General features: G+C 38.8%; 2 protein-coding genes across 9 annotated transcripts in view; one reads left to right on the top strand and one right to left on the bottom strand.

Annotated features, from left to right (window-relative positions):
* The window catches only part of ZNF81 (zinc finger protein 81), a 100,621-nt gene extending 76,549 nt beyond the window's left edge, over positions 1-24,072 (top strand). For all 8 annotated transcript variants that reach the window (XM_036111847.2, XM_036111844.2, XM_036111846.2 and 5 more), the window contains 2 exons: positions 3,847-3,942; positions 19,686-24,072. In XM_036111847.2, the coding sequence (XP_035967740.1) occupies positions 3,847-3,942; positions 19,686-21,394 (1,805 nt within the window). In that variant the 3' untranslated portion in view covers positions 21,395-24,072. The remainder of the gene's footprint in view (positions 1-3,846; positions 3,943-19,685) is intronic.
* ZNF182 (zinc finger protein 182) overlaps positions 1-24,888 on the bottom strand; it is a 238,910-nt gene that overhangs the window by 111,687 nt on the left and 102,335 nt on the right. The window lies entirely within an intron of this gene.

Genomic DNA, 24,888 nt, shown 5'->3' with positions numbered 1-24,888 from the left:
TAAATTAAGAATCTGTGTAGTGTGCACATACCAGCACATTTGGCCTGATCGATCCAACTTTATGTCCTTTCCATTATCCCACACTCTTAAATATCTATTTGTACCTAGGTTTCCCAGCTTTCTGTCTGTATAAACCGGACAAATAATGCAGATCTCTTGCACCTCCTCGTGGATTACACTATACCTCCCGCTTTGGGCCCTGATGAGACTTGAGTCTAGTTCTAGGTCTAGAAGCAAATAAGGGTAGTGGGGGTATGTCGTGAGAGAAATCAGCAGTACCTTGCAAGGCAAGTACCTCAGGGGAGGCCATTGTGGGGTCCTCAGGCAAAGTAGGGTTAATCTTCTCAGACGAGGGTTTCTACAGGGCTGCTTCTACTCAGAAAGAAGACTCTTCAGATCTTAGAAGTTCAGTGTCCTCATATATGTCCATTCCAAATTTCTGGATCCCATTCCTTTTCAGTCAATTCCCTTACCTTAATAGCAGACACCTGTAAGGTTGGGAATTCAATTTGTGTTGTAATGTGGCCACTCCCAGGATGAGACTCTGGGTTTGGTTTCCGGCAATATCAGCTCTGTAGCTACAGAGGTTAGGGGTTTCTTTCAGGACAGACATAGAAATTTTCAGGTCGTTTATGCAGCGCTTGAGCTGGGAAATCAAATCCCTGAGTTCATCCTTCCATCCCCCCCTCCACTTTGTCCAGCACAATTAGGAGCAACCTGGCAATCTTATTATACTTGTAAGTTTGACAAAAATTTCTAAGGTGTCAAATACAAGGTCACCCAGAACCATGCTTCTCACAAGCATTTGATTAGGAGTATCCAGTGGTGGTATTTCGCATATCCCTTTTGCCACATCACCCCATGGACTCTCAGTGTACTCTTTACTATTGGAAATAGAGTCATTAGTGCCTTCAAATCTAATCAGAGTAGGGAACCAATTCTAGAAACCCCATAACCTGTTCAGAAAACTCATTCTTAGTATTCTGTTCCTCTAGTGTCACTTTCAAAATCTGTTATGGTTCTCCAGAGAAATGGAACCAATAAGGTATGGGTGTGTACATATACAGAGTACACACACACACACTATAAATACACACATACACACCTACCTAGAGAAAGACAGAGAGAGAGAATGAATACATATACACAGAGTCCGGGGAAGAGATTTATTTTAAGGAACTGGCTCGCCTGATTGCAGGGACCGACAAGTCTGAAATTTAAAAGGCAGGCCTGCAGGCTGGAAATTCGAGTGAGGTGATGTTGTAATCCTAAATTCGAAATCTGCAGGACAGGCCAGTAGACTGCAGAACCATTCCTTGTTCTCTTTGCCCGCAGCAAACACAACAGATTGTGGTTCTTCACCTGGTGGGGTGACCCAAAACATCATTCTTTTTTTTTTTTTAAGATTTTATTTATTTATTTGAGAGAGAGACAGCATGTGTGTGCATGCACGCACACGTGCGCATGTGCAAGAGGGTGGGAGGAACAGAGGCAGAGGGAGAAGCAGGCTCCCCGCTGAGCAGGGAGCCCGATGCGGGGCTCAATCCCAGGACCCCGGGATCATGACCTGAGCCGATGGCAGATGCTTAACTGCCTGAGCCACCCAGGCATCCCCCCACCCCCCAAACTTCACTCTTAAAGGATCTAGGCCATTAGTAGTTCTGCCTGAATTGGATTGTTATAGTTCCTGCTGACTTTCATCACAGGGCACAGCAGTACTAAGAAATGCCCTAAGGGATTGCATGTGTTCCAGACTCTCTCTTCCTTATTTCCGTTGTGGGGTAGCAGGCCAATTTCCCCTGACTAGTCAACATCAGTCACCCCAGCCAGCGCAGTAACTTCCTTCTTTGCCTTTTGATTCAGAGACATGAGGAGCCCAAAATGTCCACGTGACAGACTTAACTTCCAGTTCAGTAGAATCACTACTGTGCCTCCTGGTGGAAGCGTTCCTCCCTTTGGAACTAAGAGAACAGCAGAGCATAGGGGGCACAGGAACAGGAAACAAATATTTTGCTAGTGGACCAGTAGAGGTGGTAGTGAATGGTGCCACTCCTGCCCCGGGCCAACAGGGTGGGGCCACCACCCTGGTAGGCTTGGAGGACAGAACATTGAGCCAATAAGAATTACTCTCAGGACGCCTGGGTGGCTCAGTAGGTTGAGCCATTCATTGCCTTCGGCTCAGGTCATGATCCCAGAGTCCAGGGATCGAGTCCCACATCAGGCTTCCTACTTGGGGGGAGCCTGCTTCTCCCTCTGCCTGCCATTCCCCCTGCTTGTGCTCTCTCTCTCTCTCTCTCTCTGACAAATAAATAAAATCTTAAAAAAAAAAAAAAAAAAAGAATTACTCTCAAGCCTTAAAATCTAGTGGGCTTTGTCTTGCTAGTTTTTGGACCTTCTTGGGATCTGTGATCCCTTTTTTCATTCCAATCTCTCCCTTTGGAATGGGAATGTCTGTCTTATGCCTGTCATACCATTGCATTTTGGAAGCTGATGATTTGTCTGCTTTCACAAGGTTTGTGTGGAGAGAAGCTGCCCTGAGATGACTCATACTCACATCACACCCATAACCAATTTGGGTGATTTAGATGATAAGATTTAAGACTTTGAGTTGATGTTTAGATAGATTTTGAATTTAAGACTTGATGCTGGAATGATTAAGACTTTTGGGGATATTGGGATGGGGTTAGTATATTTTGCACACGGGAAGGACATGAATTTGGTGGGGGGGGTGTCAGAGGGCAGAATTTTTTAATGGGTTGAATTGTGTGTCCCCCTGAAAAAAAAACATACGTGGAAATCTGAACCCCCAGTATCCCAGAATGTGACCTTATTTGGACATAGTGTCTTTATAGAGGTAATCAAGTTAAAATGAGTTCATTGGAGTGGGCCCTAATCTAATATGACTGGTGTCCTTATGAAAAAAAAGGGAAATTTGGGCATAGAAATAGATACATATATGGGGCGCCTGGGTGGCTCAGTCAGTTAAGTGTCTGCCTTCGGCTCAGGTCATAATCCCAGGGTCCTGGGATCGAGTCCTGCCTCGGGCTCCCTGGTCAGTGGGGAGCCTGCTCTCCCTCTCCTTCTCTCCCCAGCTTGTGCTCTCTCTCTCTCAAATAAATAAATAAATAAAATCTTTTTAAGAAATAAAAGAAATAGACACATATAAAGGGAAGACGATGTGAAGACACATAGGGAGAAGATGACCATGTGATTGGAGTGATACATTTACAAGCTAAAGAAACATCAAAGAGGGGCTCCTGGGTAGCTCAGATGGTTAAGCATCTGCCTTCAGCTCAGGTCATGATCCCGGGGTCCTGGGATTGAGCCCCGCATCGGGCTCCCTGCTCTGCAGGAAGCCTGCTTCTCCCTCTCCTGCTCCCCCTGCTTGTGTTCTCTCTCTGGCTATCTCTCTCTCTGTCAAATAAATAAAATCTTTAAAAAAAATCAAAGACTGCCAGCAAACAAGCTAGAAGACTCAAGGAAGGATTCTCCCTTATATCTGCCAGAGAGAGCATGGCCCTACTAACACTTTGATTTCAGACTTGAGGCTCCAGAAGCATGAGACAATGACTTTTTACTGTTTTGAGCCACCTAGGTTTTGGTACTTTGTTACAGCCGCCCTAGGAAACAAACACAGAGCCTCTATGAGAGTATTTCCATTCTCAGCTGCTGAGTACTCTGAGCCATCTGAAGTGTGTGCTGGTGACGTCCTTGATTGGCCTGAGATCCTTCAGTCCATTAACCTCTGTGATTATTACTCTTTTCCCAATGAAATGTGGTTACTTTAAAAAAAAAAAAAGTGGAAAGCAGTTAGCTGGACCCAATTCTATCATGTCCTATTAACAGGGTATGAAGTTCCCAAACCAGAGGTCATCTTCAAGTTGGAACAAGGAGAGGAGCCATGGATTTTGGAGAGAAAAACCCCACATCAGAGCTGTTCAGGTGAGTGAGTGCAACCTAGGCAGATGGGGGGCATGAAAACACTTTTCATTTCCTAAGAAGCGTATGCCTTTAAAATGCTATTTATTGCTACCTTCTTGGAGGATCTCAACTTTGGAAACTGCTTGAGAAGAGGTAACATTGGCCTCTTAGGTACCAGACTATTCTGTCCCTTTATATCCCTTAGTGTGATCAACTGTCTTTTTTGCCTGGCTTTCCTCTGGGAGAATTGCTGCAATTCCTCCACTCAGAATCATATGCCAGGCTTCCGCCCTGTAGATCTTGCTTCTTTGGATGTTTTCTCCTTCCATCACATTTTTATCATTCATTCCTTAAGCCCCACCCCCAGCGTCAGAGATTCTTAAAATATATACAGTCAGGTTTTTTTTTTTTTTTAAGATTTTATTTATTTATTTGAGAGAGAGAGTGAGAGAGAGAAAGAGCACAAGAGGGGGGAGCAGGAGAGGGAGAAGCAGACTCCCTGCTGAGCAGGTAGCCCGATGTGGGACTCGATCCTGGGACTCCAGGATCATGACCTGAGCCGAAGGCAGTCGCTTAACCAACTGAGCCACCCAGGCGCCCTACAGTCAGGTTTTAATGGGTTTGCCTTCTTTGAAAACCAGTGGGTTGCCCCACTCCTGTTCTTCTGAGGACCTTCTTGCTTTCTTCCTCATTTTCTTCTTTTTTTTTTTTTTTTTTAAAGATTTTTTTTTTTATTTATTTATTTGAGAGAGAGAATGAGAGAGAGAGAGTGCACACAAGAGGGGGGAGTGGGAGAGGGAGAAGCAGGCCTCCTGCTGAGCGGGGAGCCTGATGCGGGACTCGATCCCGGGACTCCAGGATCATGACCTGAGCCGAAGGCAGTCGCTTAACCAACTGAGCCACCCAGGCACCCTTCCTCATTTTCTTCTTAACTCTTTAAGATAACCAATAAACTCATCGACAACCAGCCTCACCTCCTCTTCTCTTTTCAGATTCCTCCTCTCTATCTCCCCTGCTGCCATGCCTCTCTCCCATCTTCTGACCTTGGGATCACTGTCACTTAGCATTTTTGTCTTTTAAATAAATCAACTGTGTTAAGGTATAATTTATATACAGTAAAATGTATCCATTTGAAGTGCCCCGTTTGATGAAAGTCCACACTGGTGTAATCACCACCCCAATCGTGATATGGGGAACATTCTGTCTCACAAAAATGAGTCTCTGTGCCCCTTGTAGTCCATGGGCACCACCACTTCGGCCCCAGGCAAACTACTGACAGCTGTCAGTATAGTTCTGTCACTATAGATTAGATTTGTCTTTATTAGGGTTTCATATGAGTGGAATCCTACTCTCTACACCCTTTTGGGTCTGGCTTCATTTGTTCAGTATCACGATTCTGTGATTCATCCATGTTACTGAGTATATTGCTAGTTTATTCCTTTTAAACACTGAAGACTATTCCATGATATGAATAGATTGCAATTTGTTTATCCATATACCTGTTGATGACAGGTGGTTGTTATTTGGTTATTATGAGTACAGCTTTCGTGAACATTCTGGCATGTCTTTGTGTGACCATATGTTTACACTTCCCTTGGGTAAATACCTAGGAGTGGAGTTGGTGGGTCATCTAATTGTATAAGTAAGTGTATACTCGCCTTTCTAAGAAATTGCCAAACTACCTTCCAAAGTGGCTATGTGATTTTACACTCCCAGCAGCAATACACGAGAATTTCTGTTGCTCACATCCTTGCTAACACCTGTTACCATCATTTCTTTAATTTTTGCTATTATAGTGGATGTGTAATGGTATCTCATTATGATTTTAAGTTGCACTCCTTTGACGAGTAATGATAAGTATCGTTTCGTGTGCTTATTGACCATTTGTACATTTTTGTTTGAAGTGTCTATTCAGATATTTTTCCCGTTTTTTTTTGTTGTTGTTGTTGTTTTTAAGATTTTATTTATTTATTTGACAGAGAGAGACACAGCGAGAGAGGGAACACAAGCAGGGGGGGTGGGAGAGGGAGAAGCAGGCTTCCCGCTGAGCGGGGAGCCTGATGTGGGGCTCGATCCCAGGACCCTGGGATCATGACCTGAGCCGAAGGCAGACGCTTAACGACTGAGCCACCCAGGCGCCCCAACCAATTGACTTTATATATGTGAACCTATTTCTGGACTCTTTATTTTGCTCAGTTGATCTATATGTCTTTCTGTTTTAAGGTTTTTCTGTTTCTTAGGTTTTAAGGAGGGCACGTATTGCATGGAACACTGGGTGTTATACGCAAACAATGAATCATGGATCACTACATCAGAAACTAATGATGTAATGTATGGTGACTAACATAACATAATAAAAAAATAAAAAATAAAATAAAATGTTGGTTTTAATATTATTCAGGCATGCTGAGACCAACAGATCCAGAGATGACTGCCATTAAAAAGATAATTTGTGGGGCACCTGGGTGGCTCAGATGGTTAAGCGTCTGCCTTCGGCTCAGGTCATGATCCCAGGGTCCTGGGATCGAGCCCCACATCGGGCTCCCTGCTCAGCGGGAAGCCTGCTTCTGCCTCTCCCGCTCCTCCCCTGCTTGTGTTCCCTCTCTGGCTGTCTCTCTCTCTGTCAAATAAATAAAATCTTTTAAAAAAATAAACAATGGATCGTGGATCACCACATCAAAAACCAATGATGTATTGTATGGTGACTAACATAACATAATAAAATTAAAATAAATAAATAAATATAAATAAAATAAAATAAAATAAAATAAAATAAAAGATGGTTTGTAATTCACAGTCCCCAAGAGGAGTAGACATGCCATACCATGCAAGGCCACAGCAGGACGCACCAGGGTCAGTCAGGAGGCCAAAGTTTTAAGGGAAAGCATGGCTAAGAGCCTTTATTGTCATTTTCATGGGGAAGAATGGGTGAAACAGAGTAAGCAGGCTGGGGAGGTTTAGGATTTGCTAGTTTTGAGTAATTTCAGTGGGGCTCCAGGGGTGTAGGGACTGTCTCTAGTTACCTGGTACCTGGCACTGAGGTGATCAGAGCAGGAGAGCGGCTTGACCTTAACAAAGGAGGAGAGGACGTGGGCTCTGGGTTGGTTGGTTTGCATATGAAAGGTGTGCTTACGGGGAACTAACTCATCTGCCATCTCTAGGAAATAACTAGTACTGAGAGAAGCAGTCTCTCCAGGATGAGGAAAGCACCAGATGGTCTGAGCGTCAACAATACAGAAAATAAGATAAGGAAGATGTGATATATATAAAATGGCATATTATTCAGCCATAAAAAAACCAAAACCTTGCCATTGGCAACAACATGGATGGAACTAGAGAGTATTATGCTAAGGGAAATAAGTCAGTCAGAGAAAGATACCTCATGATTTCACTCATATGTGGAATTTAAGAAACAAATGAACAAATGGAAAAAAGAGAGAGACAAAACAAGAAACAGACTTTTAACTATAGAGAACAAACTAATGGTTGCCAGAAGGGAGGTGGGGGGATGGGTGAAATAAGTGATGGGAGTTAAGAACACACTTATTATGATGAGCACTGAGTAACGTATAGAATTGTGGAATCACTATATCCTACCCCTGAAATGAATATAACACTGTATGTTAACTATACTGGAATTAAAATTAAAAACTTTAAAAAATAGAGAAAATATAGTTAATATACTGTCCTTTTGGCAAACTGACATTTTCTTTATCACTGTAGCTTCTGTAATGAGTCTTGAAATCAGGTAGGATAAGTTCTCCAACTTTGCCTTTTTTTTAAATTACTTTGGCTCTTCTAGGTTATTTGCATTTCTATATAAAATTTATAAGCAGTTTGCACTTTTTTTGAAAAAGCCTGCTGGGGTTTTGTTTGGAGTTGAGTTCACTCTATAGATCAATATCAGGAGAATTGATATCTTCACAATATTGGGCCTTCTAATCCATGAGCATGGCATATTTTCTGTATTTATTTAGATGTTTGATTTCTTTCAGCTTCAGTGTAGAAGTCTCCTGCATCCTTCATTAAATTTATCCCTAAATATTTGACGCTCTTTGACAGTATTGTAAATGACATTGTTTTTTTAAATTTATTTCAGATTATTCATTGCTAGTATAAATTGCTCGTGATTGATTTTTGTACATTGACTTTGTATCCTGAGGCATTTGTACATCCACCTATTAGTTTTCTTGTAGGTTCTTTGAGGTTTTGCATGTAAGTAATCATTATCACGTTAAAGACACTTTTTCCTTTCCAATTTCATGCTTTTTATTTCTTTTCCTTTTCTTACTTCACTAACATCTTCAGTGTGATGTTGAATAGAAGTGGTGAGTGTGGGCATGCTTGCCTTGTTCCCAATATTAGGGATAAAAAATGCATAGCATTATGTATGATATTTTTTGAAGCTGCCCTTTATCAGGTTATAGAAGTTCTTTTTTAATTCTAGCTTGTTGAAGAGGTTTATTTTTAAATCATGGTTATGTGTTGAATTTTGTCAAATCCTTTTTCTTCATCTTATTAGAGTAATCATATGAGTTGTTGCTTTTATTTTGTTAATATATGAGTTTATGTGTTGATTTTCAAATGTTAAATTAACCTTGTATTTCTGAGATAAAATACTAGTTGATTATGATATATAACCCTTATTATATATTGTTGGATTATATTTACTGATATTTTGTTTGAAAGTATTTGCATTTTTCATGAGTGATACTGGTTGTAGTTTTCTTTTTCTGCAATGTCTTTGTCAGGTTTTGGTATTAGGATTATGCTGGCCATGTAAATGAGTTGTGAAGTGTTCCCTTTTCTGTTTTCTGAAATAGTTTGTGTAAGATTGTTATTTCTTCTTTTACTGTTTCATGGAATTCACCAGTGAAACCATCTGGGCCCGGAATTTTCTTGATGGGGAAGTTGTAATAACAAATTCAATTTCTGTCATAGACATAGGGTTATTCAGATTTTCTCTTTCATCTTTTGTCAGAGATAGTAAATTGTATTTTTCAAGGAATTTGTCTATTTACGTTGTCTAATTCTGTTGTAGTCTGAGAATACACTGTGTGATTTCTGTGAATGGTCTATCTAGGGGAATATTCCATGTGTCTCTGAAGAAAATGTATATTCAGCTATTGATGGGTGTTGTGTTCTGTAGTGTATAAATCAAGTTGGTTGCATGTTGTTGAAATCTATTGCTTTACTGAATTGTGTTCTACTTGTTCAATCAATTATTTGTAATTTTAGGGGATAAAAACTGACAAAGAGATTTTAAAGTTTTTATGGATATGAAAAGGCTCTAGAATAGCCAACATAGTCTTGAAAAAGGAGAAAAAGTGTTAAGATTTACTGTAAAGCTACAACAATCCAGATAGTGTGGTTTTGATATAAGGACAAACAGATATATAAATGGAATAGAAGAAGAGAGAGTCCAAAAATAGACCCACACATATATGGACAACTGAGTTTTGACAAAGGTACAGATACAATTCAGTGGGGGAAAGGAATTTTGTTTTTGAACAAATTGTGCTGGGACAAATGGATATCAGTACTGGAGGAAAAATGCCCTTGACCCATATATACCTCACATCATATATAAATATAACTGAGTTTAATATGATTGAATTGTTTCTATTAGACCAACCTATCTAACAGATATAAACTGTTAACTATGAAAAATACACTTTCAAAACTACTGAAAGAAAGACAAATGCCACATGATTTCACTCATATGTGGAATTTAAGAAAACAGATGAACATATGGAAAGGGGGGACAAAAGAGAGTGAGCAAATCATAAGAGACTTTCAACGATAGAGAACAAACTGAGGATTGATGGAGGGAGGTGTGTGGGGGATGGGTAAATGGGTGATGGGTATCAAGGAGGGCACTTGTTATGATGAGCACTGGGTGTTGTATATAAGTGATCTATCACTAAATTCCGCTCCTGAAACCAATATTACACTATATGTTAACTAACTGGAATTTAAATAAAAATTTTGGGGAAAAAAACTACTGAAGAGACTGGATAGTGACTAAAGGAACATTTTTCTGGGTCATCTTATATTGATTAATTTTGGATTGTTATCCCAAATATTATCAGGGGTATGTTTTAGTAACACCATTTTCTGTTATATGCTCCCGTGTTTTTGTCATAGTAGGCAGTTAAGTAGGTTAGACTCAACCTGGAGATGCTATCTCATAGCATATCTCTGGTCAGACTTGTTCTAACTTCTAACTCTTCAAAACGTGCCTGCTTTTGTTCACTCTACCAGTACGTGTTTTGTTTTGTTTCTCTAGAGAATATGGTTACTGTCTGATTAAGGACTTTTTTTTAGGAGCTTCTCCATACTAGAGGTGGAACTCTTACAATTGATTCTTGTACATTGATCCTGTATTCTGAAACCTTGCTAAATTCACGTATTAATTCTAGTGAGTATTTTTGTGAAGTCCTTAAAATTTTTTTTGCATAAATTACCATGTCTTTTTATCATTTCCTTTATAGTCTGCATGCCCTTTATTTTTATTTTATCTTGAGGGCAAAAGCTTTCAGTCTTTCAGCACTGAGTAATATTAGCTGTGGTTTTCCTTAGATGTCCTTTATTAATTTGTAGCAATTTCTTGCTATTCTTAGTTTGATGAAAGTCTTTAACATGAATGGATATTAGATTTTCCAGATGCTTTTTTGCATTTATTGTGATGAACATTTTATTCTGCTGATATGGTGAATTTCACAGATTTTCAGATGTTAAACTGACTTTGCCTTACTGGGGATAAACCTTACTTGATCATGATTATTATCTTTTTTATGTATTTCTTGAATCAGTTTGCTAATATTTGGTAAGGATTTTTGTCTCTATGTTTAAATGAGGTATTAGTCTTTAGTTTTGGGGGATATTTTGCTTAAAATATCTTTGATTTTAGTATCATGTTAATGCTAGCCTCATAAAATGAGCTGGGAAATCTCATGCCTGCTCTATTTTCTGAAAGAGTTTGTGTAAAATTGCTATATTTGCTAGGATTTTTTAATGTTCACTCCTCTGTTTTGTGATTTTTATGTAAGATTGCTTTAAACTTTATGATTTTTATTTAAATATATGGTGAAATATACCAGTGAACTCATAATGGGTCTGAAGTTTTCCTTGTGGGATTACCTTTAATTTCAAATTCGGTGTCTTTAATAGATATGGAAATATTCAGATTTTCAATTTCTTCTTGTATTGATTTCTTTGAGTTTATACATTTTATCTATGTTATCAAATTTTTGGCATGTGGTTGTTTCATAATATTCCTCTATCATTGTTTTAATGTCTGTAGTATCTTCCACAATGTACCCTTTCTCTGAAATTGATAAAACTTCAGTTCAACAGGAATATATTAAAAATCTATATTTTTATGCACTTAATAACATAGCTTCAAAATATATAAACTAAACATTGACAATGCTGAGAGACAAAATGCATAATCATAGTTGAAGATTTTAACATACCTATCTCTATAACTGATTTTTGTCTTTACAGACATAAGAATCTTTAAAGATATAGATTTGAGGGGCACCTAGGTGGCTCAGTTGGTTGAGCGTCCAAGTTTTGATTTTGGCTCAGGTCATGGTCTCAGGGTTGTGGGATTGAGCCCCACGTTGGGCTCTGCACTCAGTCCGAAGTCTGCTTGAGATTCTCTCTCTCTCTCTCCCTCTGCCTTTCCCCCTCCCACACATGCTCTCTCTCTAAAATAAATAAATAAATCTTAAAAAAAGATTTGAACATGATAAACCAATGTGACCTAATTGACATACCACAGGTCACTACATCCCACAACTGTAGAATATACATTTTTTTCAAGTGCATATGGCACACTGAGCAAAATAGACCTGATTTTAGGGTCTATTGCTAATTGCAACAGATTTCAAAGGATTGAAATTGTATGTTAAATGTTCTCTAATTACTGTTGAAATAATTAAAACTGAACAGAAAGACAACCAGAAAATATCCAAATGTTTGGAAAGTAAGCAACACACATGCAAATATCCCATAAGTCAAAGAAGAAACCACAATGGAATTAGAAAATATTTTGAGCAGAATGGTAATGAAAATATGTCACATCAGAACTTGTGGGATGAAACTGAAGCACTACTCAGATAGAAATGTATTGCTTTATACATACCTACCAGAAAATTGGAAATTTTTAAAATTACTGATCTAAGTTTGCAACTCAAGACATAAAATAATGAAAACTAACAAGGCCAGAAGTTGGTTCTTTGAAAAGATTAATACAATTGATAAATCTCTAACAAGACTAATCAAGAAAAAGAAAGAGGAAACAGATTATTAATGCCATGCATGAAAAAAGAAACATTATAAATCCTACAGATACTAAAAGGATATTAAAAAGATATTATTACCAACTGTATGCCAGTAAATTTGGTAATTGAGATTAAATGGACACAGTCCTAAAAGAACACAAATTACAAGAAATACCACAAAAAGAAAGAAAAAAATCTTAGGGGCGCCTGGGTGGCTTAGTCATTAAGTGTCTGCCTTCGGCTCAGGTGATGATCCCAGGGTCTGGGGATCGAGCCCCGTATCAGGCTCCCTGCTCTGTGGGAAGCCTGCTTCTCCCACTCCCCCTGCTTGTGTTCCCTCTCTCACTGTGTCTCTCTCTGTCAAATAAATAAATAAAATCTTTAAAAAAAAAAAAAAAGAAAAAAACCTTAGTAGTCTTTTTATCTATTGAAAAGATTTTATTTATTTAAATATGTTTATTATATTTAATAATAATATATATTAATATATTATATATTAATGTAATATTAATATATTAATATATTTATATTTAAATATTTTATTTGTTTAAATATATTTATTATAGCCTGGGTGGCTCAGTTGGTTGAGCATCTGCCTTCAGCTCATGTCGTGATCCTGGCATCCTAGGATCAAGCCCGTCATCGGGCTCCCTGCTCAGCGAGGAGCCTGCTTCTCCCTCTCCCTCTGCCGCTCCCCCTGCTTGTGCTCTCTCATTCTCACTCTCTCTCAAATAAATAAATAAATAAATAAAATCTTAAAAAAAAAAGAAAATATTAATTTATAATTTAAAATCTTTCTGCAGGGGCACCTGGGTGGTTCAGTCAGTTAAGTGTCCGACTCTCGGTTTCCATTCGGGTCCTGATCACAGGGTCAAGGGATCAAGCCCCACGTCAGGCTCCACACTCAGTGCAGTCTGTTTGAGATTCTCTTTCTCTCTCCCTCTGCCTCTGCCCCTCCCCCTGCATGCGCACTCGCACTCTGTCTCTCTCTCTCATAATTAAATAAACAAAATCTTTAAAATAAAATAAAATTTTTCTACAAACAAGCTCCCAGCCCACATGGCTTCATTGGTGAATTCTTCCTGTTATTTAAGAAATAAGGGCCACCTGGATGGCTCAGTCGTTAAGAGTCTGCCTGGGCTCAGGTCATGATCCCAGGGTCCTGGGATCGAGCTCCACATCGGGCTCCCTGCTCCGTGGGAAGCCTGCTTCTCCCTCTCCCACTCCCTCTGTTGTGTTCCCTCTCTCGCCGTGTCTCTCTGTGTCAAATAAATAAAATCTTTTTAAAAAATAGAGAAGAAATAATACCAATATTATTCAAGTTCTTTTGGAGACAAAAAGAGAGAGAGAATACTTCCCATCTCATTTGATAGTAAGTGGAACTGTATTAGAATGAAGAATTACGCTTCTTCAAAAGATATTAAGAAAGTGAATAGGAAGCCACTAACTGGGAGAAGATCATTGCAATACATAGATTTGATAAATGACTTCTATTCAGAATATATAAAGAACTCTTAGAAATCAAAAAGAGAAAGTCAGACAACCGAGTAGTAAAAGAAATGGGTAAGAGACATGAACAGGTACTTTATTTTATTTTATTTTTTAATTTTTTTTAAAGATTTTATTTATTTATTTGACACAGAGAGAGAGCGAAAGAGGGAACACAAGCAGGGGGAGTGGGAGAAGGAGAAGCAGGCTTCCCGCTGAGCAGGGAGGCCGATGCAGGGCTCGATCCCAGAACCCTGGGACCATGACCCGAGCTGAAGGCAGATGCCCAATGACTGAGCCACCCAGGCGCCCCTGAACAGGTACTTTTAAAAAGAGGTATCCAAATAAATGGTCATTACGTATATGAAAAGGTGCTGTACATCACTACTTACCAGGGAAATGAAAATTAAACCACAATGGGACAACCCTACACAGATACATACACACAAAAGAATGGATACAATTAGAAAGACTTACAATATCAAGTGTTAATGAGTATTTGGAGCAACTGGAATTTACATACATTGATGGTAGGAATGTAAATACTTTCAACCACTTCGGGAAACCGGCAGTACCTATTGATGCTAAATGTACAGCTATCCTGTATCCCAGAAATGCCACTCCTAGGCATTTACTTAAGAGAAATGAATATATATGTCCACTAAAAGAAATGTACAGAATGTTCATATCAGCATTAGCATAATTGCCAAAAACATGAAACACCCCAAGTGTCCATCAACAGGAGAATGGATGAATGTTGTGCTGTTTTCTTACAATATGATAATACACAGCAATGAAAAAGAAAGAGGTACTGACACACACAAGAACTTGGATGAATCTCAAAAAAATTATTGAACAGAAAAGCCACATATGCAGATGAATACATGCTATATATATAGCTCAACTTACATAAAGTTCAAGGACAAGAAAAACTAATCTATGGTGATAAATGATGAGTGGTCTATGATCAGAGTGGTGGTTATCTCTGAGAGTCAGTGATTGGGAAGAGCTGCAAGGGAACTTTCTGGGACAATTAAAATGTTTTATATTTTCACCTAGGTGGTGGTTACATGGGTATATACATATAAAAAAATCATTGAGCTCTACAGTTAAGATCTGCATTTTACTATGTAGAAATTATACCTCAATTTTTTAAAAACAAAGAATTTCTTAAACACATCATCTTATGAGCCTATGAGATTATTCCTTGGGAATATTTATATAGAAATGGTATTACTTGATCATTGGGATATACATGCAGTACACAAGTGCCCATTTCATTATATCTATGTCAACACTTGGAATTATCCGTATTTCTTATTTTGTGGCCCATCTAATGAATATAAAGTGGTATTGTTTCTTGCTTTCTTTTTTTTTAAAGATTTTATTTATTTGTTTGAGAGAGTGTGAGAGAGAGAGCACGAGAGAGAGAGCATAAGAGAGAGAGCACGAGTGGGGGGCAGAGGGAGAAGCAGACTCCCCACTGAGCAGGGAGCCCAATGTGGGGCTCGATCCCAGGACCCTGAGGTCATGACCTGAGCTGAAGGCAGACCCTTAACTGACTGAGCCACCTGGGTGCCCCGTTTCTTGCTCTTTCTAATATCAATTATCCATTTGGGTTTCTCCTTCTGTGAATTGCTTGTTCCTATTATTTTATCTTTTCTAACTATATAGTTTTTTTTTCTCCTTGATTTGCACCTAATTTGCTCATTTCCTTTTCCATAGAGGCTTTACCCCCACTGAGATGCCCCTGGTTATGGGTGTTATTTACTATCTTCTGGATATTTGTTTCTATAGTAATTAACTCAGAAGAGTCTTCCGTTCTGAACGCTTAAGCTTTTTATTTGTATTCTGATGACTTCTATATTGACACCACTAGTTGCTATATTGTAACTGGATTCTAGTACCAGATTTACCTGCATATTAGACAATTACCATAGAATATTCTACTTTATTCATCCTTACTTAGTATGTGAAGAATTGGCATCATCATTGCCCAAATCAGGAATCCGCATGTTACAAATTTTGTCAGATTCTCCTGTTTCTTGTTTCTTCCCTCTTAGTTATCTTCTTTTACTAATTACTCTGCAATTCCCCTTTTTTTTTTTTTTGAAGAATACTATTCAGATATGCTCTCATCTTAATTCCTAGTAGCATCACCCAAAAGCAGATCTGTATTTTCTTATGCTTGGATTATTCTATAGTTCCTAATGAGATTTGCAGATTCTGTTCTTCTGTCTAGTTCATCCTAAATGCTCCTGATAGATTTCATTACCTAAAACATTGCATTTACCTTTGTCATTGGCTTTATGAAGTAAACTTATAATTATTCCATACTATATAACACATGACCAGTGTGGCCCATGTATTTCCAGTTCAAGTTGTATCCGTACAGTTCCTTAATTCATGCGTTCCTCACATTTTCACCTTGTCTTTAATGCCTACCATAGATGAAGTTCGTCTCTGCATCTAGGATCTGTATTATCTTGTGTTCTGCCTATCCAGGTAATAGATACTTCCGTTTTGTTTCATTTCAGGTTATCATCTATTCCATGAAATGGCAAATTTATTGCCCTTCTCCATTTCTGTTCCCCTGCCTCTCAGATGCTTCTGCCCCTAGTAATTTTTGAAAGTCCCTGAAAGTAAGGGCCTCTATCTTATTTTCAGTGTTTGAACACTAAGCATGAAGGAAATACTTAACAATATTAACTCACTGAATTTGTGGGGGATAAGAATATAAGAGGATTTTGCTATATTTCAGAGGGATTTTTAAAAACTCTACTGAGAGATTTCAGCAGAACATAGATTGTAATTGGAAAGGAAAGACAGTGGCATCAAATAATAAAAGTTTACTGCTTGTGCATTGTATTTCTATTATGATATAAATCTATTAAAATGATTAGCAAAATGAATAGCACAGAAGGTGTCTGCTTTTGAAATTTAGGGGAAAGAGTCTCAGTAGCAATATGATCAGATTAATTTTCAAAGTAAAAGGCTCAAACTGCTTAATGAAGCATAAATATGTTTTTAAATGGCACAAAAGAAAATGCTAAGAAGGCTAAATGGAGGAAGAGGGCATGAACGTGTCTTTTGATTTGAGAATAAATGGGACTTTTAGAGCCATTTTTGTGAGTGGCAAATAGAATGTAAGCTTGCACACACAGCTGTTATCTAGACTGTTGACTCTCCATTTATGTACTGTTCCTTGAATCTGTGGGCTCAGGAAAGGTGTAGAGAAGCTTATTATTGCAAGAGCAGAGTTTTTACAATGAAAATTGGTATTGGTGATCTAAACATTGTCCAATACAGCAGGGGTTTAGAAGTTAACTTAATTATTTATAAGTTATACTTTCTATAGGTATATTTATAAGTTAAAGTGAAAAGCAGAACCACTTCTGAAACCATGCCTAAGAATCCAGTGCTTAATATCTACAGAATAAATTAAAGCCAAGTACGGGAGAATAAAAATGCAACTTAAGAGTAAGAGGCTGAGATTTTGGATGGGATATATATCCAGAATAAAGTATCAAAGCGACCAACAGGGGAAAACTGGGTTTGATGACTCACAGCATTCTCACTATCTAAAATCTCTTGCTGGGGCGCCTGGGTGGCTCAGTTGGTGAAGCGTCTGCCTTCGGCTCAGGTCATGATCCCAGGGTCCTGGGATTGAGTCCCACGTGGGGCTCCTTGCTCAGCGGGGAGCATGCTTCTCCCTCTCCTTCTGCCTGCCACTGCCCCTGCTTGTGTGCACTCTCTCTCTCTCAAATAAATAAATAAAATCTGTTTTAAAAATAAAATCTCTTGCTGATGAAATTATGTATATTTTTTCCATTTTAAAATTATCGAGAATCTATGTCTCATGCATTATACTGGTAATGGAAACATCTGTGATTCCCACTCTGGGTGAAAATAGTGTATTAATTATGTTAGAGCTTGTTTGCAGTAACAGATTATAAGATATAGTGACTTAAATGCTAAAGAATTTTACTTCTCTCTTATATAAAGTTTCTAATATCACAGGTCTTTGGAAAACCTCATTGCTCACGTTTATTCCAGAATCCAGGTTCCTTCCATTACATAACCCCATCATCTCTTGGGTTTTTTTTTTTCTGTGGCATCTGCATGTTTGTATCTGTGTTATTGCCAAGTCCAGATTTTAGTAAGCAAGAAGGTAGAAGAGGGTATAGAGAAAACATGCCTACTGTCTCAATGCTCTGGCTTGAAAGTGGCACCCATCATTTTCTCTCACATTCTGTTGATGAGAACATTGTCACATGGCCATACCAATTTTCAGAGGAGGCTGAGAAATGTTATATGACTGGGCAGCCATATGCCTGAGCACTACTCTGTTAATGCAAAAGAATGATGAAACAGATTCTAGTGGACAGCTTTCAACCTACCACAGATAGCTTGTCTTCTCTCTGATTTTATGCTTCTTGTTAGATGTATATATTTTTAGGGCCAAGAAAACAATTACACCTAGATGGAGAGTTGGAGTATAGATATCTGTTTATTGTTTGTATAGGACAGGATGGCTATGACTACAGTATTTTTCCTATAGACATGAATAAATTAGTTTTTTCTTGGTTTTATTGAGATATAATTGACATACATCTCTGTATAAGTTTAAGGTGTACTGCATAATGACTTGACTTAAATACATTGTGAAATGATTACCACAATAAGCCTAGTTAAAATCCATCTCATAAAGATACCGAAAAAACAAAAAGTATTTTTTCCTTGTAATGAGAACTTCTAGAATCTACTATGTTAGCAAATTAAAGATTTTTTATTTATTTATTTGAGAGAGAGAATGAGAGAGAGCAAGCACATGAGAGGGGGGAGGGTCAGAGGGAGAAGCAGACTCCCTGCCGAGCAGGGAGCCCGATGCGGGACTCGATCCAGGGACTCCAGGATCATGACCTGAGCCGAAGGCAGTCGCTTAACCAACTGAGCCACCCAGGCGCCCTATGTTGGCAAATTAAATTGGTTTTTTGATCATATTGATTTGGTATTGTTGCTAACAAGCAAAAAGGAGCAAGGGTAGTGAGGATTTAGAATCAATGGAGGACTGGGTGTTAATACGAAAACAATCGTGGATCACTACATCAAAAACTAATGATGGATTGTATGGTGACTAACATAACATAATAAAATTTAAATAAAAGCTAATATGAGGGGCACCTGGGTGGCTCAGTCGTTAAGCGTCTGCCTTCAGCTCAGGTCATGGTCCCAGAGTCCTGGGATCGATCCCCGCATCGGGCTCCCTGCTCCGCGGGAAGCCTGCTTCTCCCTCTCCCACTCCCCCTGCTTGTGTTCCTGCTCTCGCTGTGTCTCTCTCTCTCAAATAAATAAATAAAATCTTTAAAAAAAAAAAAAAGCTAATGTGAACTTAGACTCTGAATCACCCCCTTCAAACCTAGTCTCTCCACATATATTTTCCCTTAAAACCTTTGTCTTTTTAATCTTCAGTCCCCCCTACTTTATATCTTTATATCCACCCTATTTTATATCCTACCAAAATAGAACTAGATTGCTTATGTTGAACTCCAGTCTTCAACACTTAATAACTATGTTTTAGGGCAAATTATATAAATAACCGTTCTGAGCTTCACTTTCCTTATCTATAATAGGTAGATAGTAATAGATAATACCTCAGAGGTATTGAAAGGATTGAGTAGGGGTGTGTGTGTGTGTGTGTGTGTGTGTGTGTGTGTGTGTGTGAATACATATATATACATACACATATGTATGTATACATATATGTATATATATTTCTTAGAGCAATGCCTGGAACATCATAGATATTATGCAGGAACTTGGCACATGATAAATGCTGTATGTGTATCTCTTGTCATCATTGTGGCCATCATCATCATATTTACTGGTTTCCCCCTGTGTTCAATTTGGATTAGCTTATATGTAACTTTTAATCCTCTGTTATCTATTCTTTGTGTCAATTTTACTTTTTCTTTCTCTTTTTAGATGGGAGGTTTGGGATTAAGACCTCACAAAAAAGAATTTCTGGAAAAGCTTCATTTCATAGTGAAATGGAGGGTGAAGATACAAGAGATGATTCATTGTATTCCATTTTAGAAGAACTGTGGCAAGATTCTGAACAGATAAAAAGATATCAGGAAAAACAGAGCAAACCTCTGAGTCATGCTGCTTTCATCAATAAGAAAGTACTGAATACAGAGTGGGATTTTGAATATAAAGACAGTGGAAAATTTGTTCATCCAAGCCCAAATCATATTCCTTCACAGAAAAGACCCCATAAATGTGACTCATTTGGGAAGAGTTTTAGGCATAATTTGGACATACATATTCCTAGTAAAAACAATGCAACAAAGAACTTTGATAAAAATACTGGACATGGTCAAGTTTTCACACAGAGCTCTTCTTATACTAACCATGAAAGTACTCATACAGGAGTGCAATTCTGTGAAAGTAATCAGTGTGGAAAAGTCCTCAGTCTCAAACAAGCATTCAGTCACAATCTGAAACTTCCTGTTGGGGAGAAAGCAGATATGTGTTCTGAATTTGGGAAGATACTCACCCAGAAGTCACACCTCTTTGCATCTCAGAGAATCCACACTATGGAAAAACCTCATGAACTTAGCAAATGTGTAGATGTGTTTACACAGAAGCCACTACTCAGTATATATCTGAGAGTTCATAGAGATGAAAAACTGTATATATGTACTGAATGTGGGAAGGCATTCATCCAGAATTCAGAATTAATTGTGCATAAGAAAACTCATACTAGAGAAAAACCCTATAAATGCAATGAATGTGGAAAATCATTTTTCCAGGTGTCCTCTCTACTTAGGCATCAGACAACTCACACTGGAGAAAAACTCTATGAATGCAGTGAATGTGGGAAAGGCTTCTCCCTGAACTCAGCCCTCAATGTACATCAGAAAATTCATACTGGAGAGAGACACCACAAATGCGGTGAGTGTGGGAAAGCCTTTACCCAAAAATCAACACTCAGGATGCATCAGAGAATTCATACAGGGGAGAGATCTTACATATGTACTGAATGTGGGCAGGCCTTCATCCAGAAGGCGCACTTGATTGCCCATCAAAGAATCCATACTGGAGAGAAGCCTTATGAATGCAGTGACTGTGGGAAATCTTTCCCTTCTAAGTCACAACTCCAGATGCATAAGCGAATTCACACAGGAGAGAAACCCTATATATGCACTGAATGTGGGAAGGCCTTTACCAACAGGTCAAATCTCAATACTCACCAGAAATCTCATACTGGAGAGAAGTCTTATATATGTGCTGAATGTGGAAAGGCCTTCACTGACAGGTCAAATTTCAATAAACACCAGACAATTCATACCGGAGAGAAACCCTATGTTTGTGCTGATTGTGGGAGGGCCTTCATCCAGAAGTCAGAGTTAATTACACATCAGAGAATTCATACTACAGAGAAGCCTTATAAATGTCCTGAGTGTGAGAAATCCTTCTCCAAGAAACCACATCTCAAAGTACATCAGCGAATTCACACAGGAGAGAAACCATACATGTGTGCAGAATGTGGGAAGGCCTTCACTGACAGGTCAAATTTCAATAAACACCAGACAATTCATACTGGAGATAAACCCTATAAATGCAGTGACTGTGGAAAGGGCTTCACTCAGAAATCGGTCCTGAGTATGCATCGCAATATTCATACATGAAAGTAACCCTTTTTCTTACAAGTGAGAAAGCCTTATCACAGAAGTCAGGTCCAAGTGTGTGTCGTAAAATCCATCCAAGACAGGTCCTATATGAATACACTGCATGATAAAAAGCATCCATCAGCCTCTCTCCCTGAGATAAGAAAAATTATTCAAAAGAGACCCTCTAAGAATGCATTGAATAAAAGGGACTTTTCATATTTGCATGGCCTCACAAAATATAATAGAATTCATACTGGGAAAAATGCTATCAGTTTGATGCATTCAGAAAAGCCTCCCTATAGAAAGTATTATAAGGCAAATTGTTACCAAATTCTTTATAGATGTGGTGAGCAAAAGTATGTAAATGACAGTCATGTTTACTGTGTCATATTAAGCAAGGTAAAGTGGCAACAAAATGAAAGGAAGAACAACAAAATAATGTATTTGATGTGTAGACCTACTCTCAGTTCTGTAGGGTGTTTGTGACAGAACACATTACACAACAGGAAGAATCATTGAATTGAAATTCTTTTTGGAATTTAATATAATTGTGTCTGTCCAATATCTTTCCTATTGAATCCTCCTGTGAATCCACAGTTTGAAAGTCATTATGGTTTTATATATACACACATCTGCAGATATAATCTCACTTGAACACATAAATATAATACTATAATTCATGCTGGTTTCCACGACATTGTTTATCTTCTTTCCTTGTGGTGCAATGCAAAATAGCCACAGACCTCTCCCATCCTTTGCTATGTTACTCTTTTTTTTTTTTCTTTGATTAAGAGGTAGAGCTCTCTCTACTCCTTGACTCTGAGCTTGGCCATGTGATTTGCTTTGGCCAATGTACATTAGCAAAGAGATTCAAGAGGCTGGAGAAAAATCTGCCTTGAGGCTTATCTTCTCTTGCTGCTCTCTGGAATTCTGAGAACTTCATGTGAGGAAACTCAAGAGTCTTCTGCTGGGGGATGAGAAACCACACGGAACAGAGATGGGCCAGCACAGATAAGTCCTCTTAGAACAACTGCCAGGCAGGAGAGTGAGACCTTCCTCAACCTCCAGCCCCTGCCAAACTGGCCCACACTGAAAGAGCCATACCAGTTACCCCAGCCAACCTGAAGAATTATGAGATACATAAAATGATTATTGTTTTAAGCTACTAAGACCTAAAAGGGTATACTCGTCGGCGGGGGGTGGGGAGGGTGGATTATACAAAACATAAGACGTGGCCTTAGCTCTGGGCCTGGGTGGCAGGTGGAGACTGGAAACAATGAGGAAAACTGTTAAGAAAGGCTGGAAAAGATGGCAGCTCATGTTATTTACTAGGGAAAAGAATAGCAAAACAGCATGCTCTGTGAGAAGATAGAGAATATACCAAATGAACTTGTGGAGAATGTTGGAAATATCAATTTGCTTCTTTTTAGCTGCATACGGTGAGGTACCAAAAGAGAAATGAACTAAGGAAATAACTGTTCCATTTACAAGCAGAATTCAGAAGAAATACCAAAAAAGCCAGGACTTGCTGGGTTGGAAAATAACTATTTCTCACACATCTCCAAGTCTCTCCAGCCATCAAAATATTCTCACGGTGAAAAATGGTCTCAGGGTAGAGATCAAATCATGGATGCGGCTATAACACCCTTTGTTAAAATGTGTGAAATATTTAAGTTGGTGTTTGGGAGACTCTCTCAGCTAAACCAAAAGGCTTCTAAAAACTTCATGACATTGTCTGTCCAGTAGCCTGAGGCATTGCTAAAGTAGAGAGGGGCCTGTTGTAAAAAGAATTGTCAATGCGGCATTTGGGGCATGGACTAAATACAAACGAGATTCACAGAACCACCTATAAAGTCTCTAATAGAGTTTTACTACCTCCGGGTTGGACTTAAAGGAATTGAAACAGTCTAAAATGAAAAGCAGCCTTGGACTACCTTCTCTAACTTCTATGAACATGAAGCAAACAGAGAAAGTTACTCAGCTGCCATTTCTTATGGGAAAAGAAGGATGTCTCAGAGAGAAGACCCAAGAACAATATATTAAAATGGACTGGGAAGCTATTCCCAGGTAGAACTGTAACCCAGTCAAGAAACATCTGCCCCTGGAGCAGGGAGACCTGACAACATTTGTTCTGTGCGACTTCAGAATTGTTATGGAACAGTGACTAAGATGTGCCTCTTGTTCCTCCCTTCTTTTAAATGAGAGTATCTACTGCAGTTCACAGTCCCTGTCTCACCAGTGTGTGTGTGTGTGTGTGTGTATGGGGGGGTGATGGTCATATAACTTGTCATTTAGCTCACAGGTCGCTGGATCAAGAACCTAAGAAATTGCACCCAAGGAGCTTCAGCCACATCTGAACCTGATACAGAAGACCTGAGGTCCTGGATTTGAGCCTGATGCCCTAATTTGGGATGACATTTGGAGGTCTTGGAATGAGGGTGAACATAATTTGCATGGTGTGGTAACATAATAATTAATGACCAGAAGATAGATTGTGTTAGATAGAAAATGTTACAAATTTCTATCCTCTCTATATGTGTGTCCCTTTTCAATATTTTGCTTTGTGTTTCAGTTCGGGTAATTTCTATTAACCTATCTTCAGGTTCACGAATTTTAACCCCTACCCTGTTCAATCTGTTTAACCGCTACTTCTGTTAGGGCTACTGATGAACCCATTAAAGGCATTTTTCATCTCAGTTATGTTTTCTTTATTTCTAGTATTTCCATTTGACTCTTACAGTTTTCATTTTTCTGCTGAAATTCCCCATCTGTTCATACCTGTTGTTCACATTTCCCACCATCCTCTCTAACACATTAATCATTGTTAATTTCAGTTCCCTACTTGATAATACTAACAACTGGGTCAGCTGAGTCTGGATTTTTTTATTGCTCTGTCTCTTAATGGTGGACTGTTTATTCTTGCTGTTTTGCATCTAATCATTTTTGGCTGAATGTCAGATGTTGTATGGAGGAGAGTAGAAACTGAGGTAAATATTTATTCCTGGAAATAGTTATGACTGCTCTTCTGATAAATCGTTAAGGGGGGAGGGGGTGAGTCCATCTAGTCAGAATTTGGGCTGGGTTTAGGTTTTGTTGTTGCTGTGGTACTTTCATTGTACCATAGACTTCACAGTTTCTGTGAGTCAGGAATTCAGGTGAGGCTCAGAAGGGTGTCTCTGGCTGAAGGTCTTCGTAAGGTTGCAGCCAAGTTGTCATTTAGGGCTATGGTCTCATCTGAAGGCTAGCCTGGGAGCATATGCTCCCAAACTCACTCACATGGGTCTCTCCATAGACCTGCCTCATGAGATGGCAGCTGGCTTCCCCTAGGGTGAGCCATCTGAGAGAGTACCCGAAACAGAAGCCACAGTTTCTCTGTAACCTAACCCTGGAAGTGACATCCCATTACCTCAGCTTCATTCTATTTACTAGAACCAAGTCACTAAATCCAGCCCAAGCTCGAGGAGGGGATTATACAAAGGTGTGGATACCAGGAAATGGGGATCATTGCAGGG

This window comes from Halichoerus grypus, chromosome X, assembly GCF_964656455.1.
Source record: "Halichoerus grypus chromosome X, mHalGry1.hap1.1, whole genome shotgun sequence".
Taxonomy (NCBI): domain Eukaryota; kingdom Metazoa; phylum Chordata; class Mammalia; order Carnivora; family Phocidae; genus Halichoerus; species Halichoerus grypus.
This window is presented reverse-complemented; position numbering and strand designations above follow the sequence as displayed.